Source organism: Pongo pygmaeus, chromosome 15, assembly GCF_028885625.2.
Source record: "Pongo pygmaeus isolate AG05252 chromosome 15, NHGRI_mPonPyg2-v2.0_pri, whole genome shotgun sequence".
In the NCBI taxonomy this organism is placed as follows: domain Eukaryota; kingdom Metazoa; phylum Chordata; class Mammalia; order Primates; family Hominidae; genus Pongo; species Pongo pygmaeus.
Window position 1 is genome coordinate 18,812,273 of NC_072388.2, and position 5,568 is coordinate 18,817,840.

At 42.9% G+C, this 5,568-nt stretch overlaps 1 protein-coding gene across 1 annotated transcript; it reads left to right on the forward strand.

The window, feature by feature from the left end:
• The first annotated feature begins 2,577 nt into the window (after window positions 1–2,577).
• On the forward strand, window positions 2,578–5,122 carry EDDM3B (epididymal protein 3B). The gene is made up of 2 exons (XM_054449093.2): window positions 2,578–2,680; window positions 4,307–5,122. The coding sequence occupies exon 2, from the start codon at window positions 4,325–4,327 to the stop codon at window positions 4,766–4,768; it is 444 nt and encodes a 147-aa protein (XP_054305068.2). The 5' UTR covers window positions 2,578–2,680; window positions 4,307–4,324; the 3' UTR covers window positions 4,769–5,122.
• The last annotated feature ends 446 nt before the right edge of the window (window positions 5,123–5,568 follow it).

Consider the following 5,568-nt stretch of genomic DNA (forward strand, 5'->3'; position numbering starts at 1 on the left):
CTTTAAAAAAACCCTTACCTGAAGTCATCAGAGAGGTCAGGTCTTCAGTGTGAGCCACAAGATTCTCCTTGCAAATAAACTCCCTCCTTTCTCCTGCTGCAGACCTGGATGTTTGATCTTACTGTGCTGGATGATCAGACCCCAGTTCATTTCCATAGGAACAATCTCTCCTGTGCCCCACAGAGTCTATCAGCACATGATTCCCTATTAGTCAATGATTGCTTGACATGAGCTGAAGTATGAAGAAAAGTTCTGGATATCAACGGAGTATTCTGACATTCTAATAGCTAGGTGGTCCAGTGACAAACTCAACCAAGGTGGCTCAGGTAGGAGTGGCCTTGCAGATATTGATAGAAAATACATTCAAGACCAGGTGCAATGGCTCACATCTGTAATCCCAGCACTTTGTGAGGCCGAGACGGGCGGATCACTTAAGGTCAGGAGTTCGAGACCAGCCTGGCCAACATGATGAAACCTCACCTCTACCAAAAATACAAAAAACTACCCGGGCGTGGGGGTGCCCACCTGTAGTCCCAGCTGCTTGGGAGGCTGAGGCAGGAGATTCACTTGAGCCTGGGAAATGGAGGTCGCAGTGAGCCAAGATTGCTCCACTGCACTCCAGCCTGGGTGACAGAGGGAGATTCTGTCTCCAAAATAAATAAATAAATAGAAAAAGAAAATACATTCAAGTATCTTACATGATCCATAAGTGAAACCTTTGGTTACTGTTACTGAAACAATATTCGTCGCATATACCAATTTAGGGGGAGTTGGTATGAAGCGTGGTGGAAATTCCAGATGTGATAGGGAAAGGTCATCCATGGGATGCTCACACAAACTCAGTTTAAGGGCTGGTGGTCTTGATCAGCATGAGCTGAGTTTAGGGCTGAGTCTTGAGTTCCTGAAAAACAACTAGGTCAACACCTTGTGACGCATACTTCAGAGTCAGATGTGATGTGTAGGAACATTGTGGAAACTATGGCTAGGCTACCTGACATTTTACTAAGGCAGTAAGCACGATAGCGTCAGCAAAGGTTATTGTTAATGAGGACTAAATTCTGATTTTTTTGTCTTACCCAAATTCGTATCTAAGGGGTCTGAGGAGTCATGCCCTACAAATCATCAGTTCTCATCAGATGAGTTATATTTAACCCTGTGTATCACGTTTTACTTTCCAACCTGACTCTGGCATAACACTACCGGACAAAAAAGAAAAAGTATTTTGCCCCAAAACATGTTTCTTTGCCACATTTTGAAATTGTCCTGCAAAGCTGTTCTTTGTGGGGGAAAATTTGCATCTGTAAAGAATCTCTATTAACATAGCTAAATCTTTTTCTTCCAGACCTTTCCAATCCTAAAGAGATTAACTAAAATCTGAAAGGGTAACATTTGTCATCTATTGTCTCTAAGGGCAGCCACTATAAGACCTCAAAAGAATTGGTCTCTACAATCTTTATTTTAACCTGAACATTCCCTTTCTATCAATCTCAGATCTTTAGACAAGACTAGTTGTCAACCAGAAAATGTTTAAATTCACCTATAGCCTGGAGGCCCCCCCACTCCCCACCAGCTTTGAGTTGTCCCGCCTTGCTGGACCAAACCAATATATTTCTTAAATGTATTTGATTGATGTTTCATGCCTCTCTAAAATGTATAAAACCAGCTGTGCTCCAACCACCTTGGGCACATGTCTTCAGGACCTCCTGAGAGCTGTGTCATGAGCCATGGTCACTCATATTTGGCTCAGAATAAATCTCTTCAAGTATTTTACAGAGTTTGACTCTTTTTTTTTTTTCTTTTTTTTGAGATGGTGTTTTGTTCCTGTTGCCTGGGCTGGAGTGCAATGGCATGATCTCAGCTCACTGCAACCTCCGCCTCCCAGATTGAAGCGATTCACCTGCCTCAGCCTCCCAAGTAGCTGGGATTACAGGTGTCCACCACCACGCCTAGCTAATTTTTGTATTTTTAGTAGAGATGGGGTTTCACCACATCAGCCAGGTTGGTCTTGAACTCATGACCTCAGGTGATCCTCCCGCCTCGGCCTCCCAAAGTGCTGGGATTACAGGCATGAGCCACCACACCCAGCCGACTCTTTTCATCGACAATAACAAACTGCCTAGTAAAACTTCAGATACTGGCTACCTAATCATAACTATCTGGCCACCAGTTTCACTGGATACTCTTTCACCTCTCAATGAAAGTCCCACAGTTCACAATGTTATAAGTGGCTTTCCTCAGAGAAGTTTCTGTGTAACGTAGCGTAACCCTCCAGGGACTTCCCAGAACTTTGTCAGAAATTGAGTGCAGAGGCCAGGTCTCTTGCTGTCTACTGATAGCACCAGATAACCCCTTTCTGGGGTCACCTCACTCTAGGGTCTTGCACTTCTTTTGTGCCCTGGAGTCAGTCTTTGATGTTTGTAGCCTTTGCTTGAGGCCACTGTCTGAATAAACTCAAGTGTTCCAGATGAGAAGATACAGGTACAGGTTCACATAATAAGGCTGTTCCCCATCACCACCTGCACTACCAATCAGCTGGAGCGCTGCAGCTCCCCCTGCTATTCCTTTCTCCACTGCTGCAGATTTCCAGGGCTCTGAGGAAAGGAGGACTCAGACTCTGCTCTTCAGATCCACACACTGATCCCAACTACAACCAGTGACCTGAACTTGGAGTCTGAGTAGGGTAAGAAGGGCTCTTCTGAGGATGGTCAGGGGACAGCCAGGAGCACTGGAAGGAGGCTGATTGAACTTTGAGATAGCAAAAAATGGAGAAGGATCCAAATCATGGGAAACAAAGGCCTGAATTCTGGTCAGCCTCAGTCCCACTGATACAGGCTTTCCTTGCCCCTCCCTTCCTTCACCCCCAGTCTTCTCAAACATAATGCATTAAAACTGCTTACATCCTGCTCTTCTATCCTCTGTAGGTCTTTATCATCAGGACAGGGTTCCACAGATAGGAAGTACCGACCCTTTGTTCTGTGTCTGATGTGGACATTTGACATCATTAGAAGTGCTCTCAAATACATGCGTCTCATTAGACTCTTGCAGGTCTGTAGGGAGCTATTATTAAGTCCATCTGAGGACACCAATACTCAGAGTTGTGAATCAGGTTAGAGATTCAGTAAGGGCAGGAACACTTCTCATGGTAAATGAGGACAGAGCACTGGTTTAAATGGCAGACTCTTTCAAAAAGATCCCCACACTCCATGCTATCACCACAGAAGCCACTGTGGGGGCTCTTTTAGTCTTGGTACTTGATTGATTACAGGAATATTTCAAATCTGGAATTCTGGTTGGGTGTAGTGGCTCATGCCTGAGAATCCCAGCACTTTGGGAAACTGAGGTGGGTAGATCACTTGAGGCCAGGATTTTGAGGCTAGCCTGGCCAACATGGCGAAACATTGTCTCTACTAAAAAAAATACAAAAATTAGCTGGGTATAGTGGCGGGCACCTATAATCTCAGCTACGTGGGAGGCTGAGACAGAGAATCTGTTGATCCCTGGAGGTGAAGGTTGCAGTGAGCCAAGACTGTGCCACTGCATTCCAGCCTGGGTGATACAGTGAGACTCTGTCTCAAAAACAAATAAACAAACAAACAAAAACCTCAAAACTGGAGTTCTTTTATGATGACATTTTCAAGGAGCAGCTCTGACAAACCAAGATCATTTGTAATAGTGATAATTAGGGGAATGACCCCTGAGAAGGAATATGGGTAGTTAGTAATGAACATATGTTCCACTCAGGCTTTGGAGAAAGTGTTATAAGGAAGTCAAGATTGGAGAAGCATCATTAAGTAATTGGAGAAGCATGCAAGAAGTAATTGCAGGCTGGGCTGTCATTTCAGGGAATCGAAGCCTTCCTACCTAGGAACCACTTCCCAAGTAGTTACTCATCTTCTACATTTCCTTAAAATCTGACAACCCTTTCCACTTCAAGGACATAAACCTTAAAATATCATTCTCTTTTGGACACATGATCTCCTGAGAGTTGGTCTGGTAAAAAGGAGCCAGCTGGAGGGTGATTGGCTCCTCAGGTTGGGTGTAAGAGAGGGATGAGAGGAGATGGTTGGAATTCTCAAAATGAACTTCATCTATTTTTTCTAATTATGTGTTTCGCTCACACAGGCTGAAGCGTGTTTTCAGTTATTAGAAACTCTATTCTCTAATGAGAATTATCATCTTCTCATCGGGGAACCATATAGTAAAATTGCACCCAAGTGCCTGACCGGTGGGGAAGGAATTTTAAGGTGGAGTTCAGCTCTCTGGGCATTATCTGGATAATGCTTTTCTTTTCTCTGTGGACATGCAGGTGGCCCTGGTGACTGAGATGGCATCGTCTCTAAAGATCTGGGGCACACTCTTGGCCCTGCTTTGCATACTATGCACACTGCTTGTACAGAGCAAGGAAGTTTCTTGGAGAGAATTCATGAAACAGCACTACTTAAGTCCAAGTCGAGAATTCAAAGAGTACAAATGTGATGTCCTCATGAGAGAAAATGAAGCTCTGAAAGACAAGAGCTCTCACATGTTTATCTATATCTCATGGTACAAAATCGAGCATATATGCACTAGTGACAACTGGATGGATCGCTTCCGAAATGCATATGTATGGGTCCAGAATCCTCTCAAAGTACTCAAGTGTCACCAGGAGAATTCCAAAAATAGCTACACAGAGAGCAGGAGCTTCAACTACATTGAATTCCATTGTAGCATGGATGGGTATGTTGATAGCATAGAAGACCTAAAGATGGTAGAACCTATCAGCAACTAGAAAGTCTATGCACATCCTCAGGTATTGGTAGAGTATTTAGTGCTTTCTAAGTAGCGGCCCCAGCCTCCATCAATAGTCCCTACCACTCCCTCTTGCATTTATTTGTCAATGTTTTCCAAATACTTAGAGTTATGAATAGCATAATTTCTTGATACCATAACTTTGCCTGTGTTGTTTCTCTGCCTGGAATACACTTTTGTCTTCATTTACCTAATTTACTCTTATAGTTTTGTCAACATTCAGCTCATATGGCATCTGTTCTTGACTAACCCAAGACTTTCCTGATATTGACTCTCTTGATACATACCCAAGCTGAACAATCTTCCCTTCCCTAAATAAATTATATGACTCCAATGTGTGTGACATTCATATATGTTATGTGCACAGAGTAAGTATAGTGTGATTGATATGTGTGTGTGTGATCTAGACTGTGCATGTGATTGATGCTGTGCAAGGGATTTAAGGTGTATTTTATGGGTGTATATCTAATGTATGTAATATGTTTGTGTATATGATGAGGGTATGAATGATTGTGTGCTTAGTTCAAGACAAGTTGTGATGTAGGCATGGATTGCAGCATCAATTTGAAATAATCAAAAGTGTCACAATCCAGTTTTAAAGAGTTGATTCAAGCAAAAGGCTAGGAGTGGCCATTCGGTAACACACAGACACCACAGAAATGGAGTCAGTGTTCCATAGCTGAAAATTAAGTTCTTGCTTATGTAGGAAAAAGACAAAAGAATTTAACAGGATTACAATAATTTCTATAGCAGCTGGTTTAAGAGTTACAACAAATTAAT

Coding starts and splice junctions, on each gene's coding strand:
- EDDM3B (XM_054449093.2), top strand. CDS start 4,325: ATGGCATCGTCTCTAAAGATCTGGGGCACACTCTTGGCCCTGCTTTGC.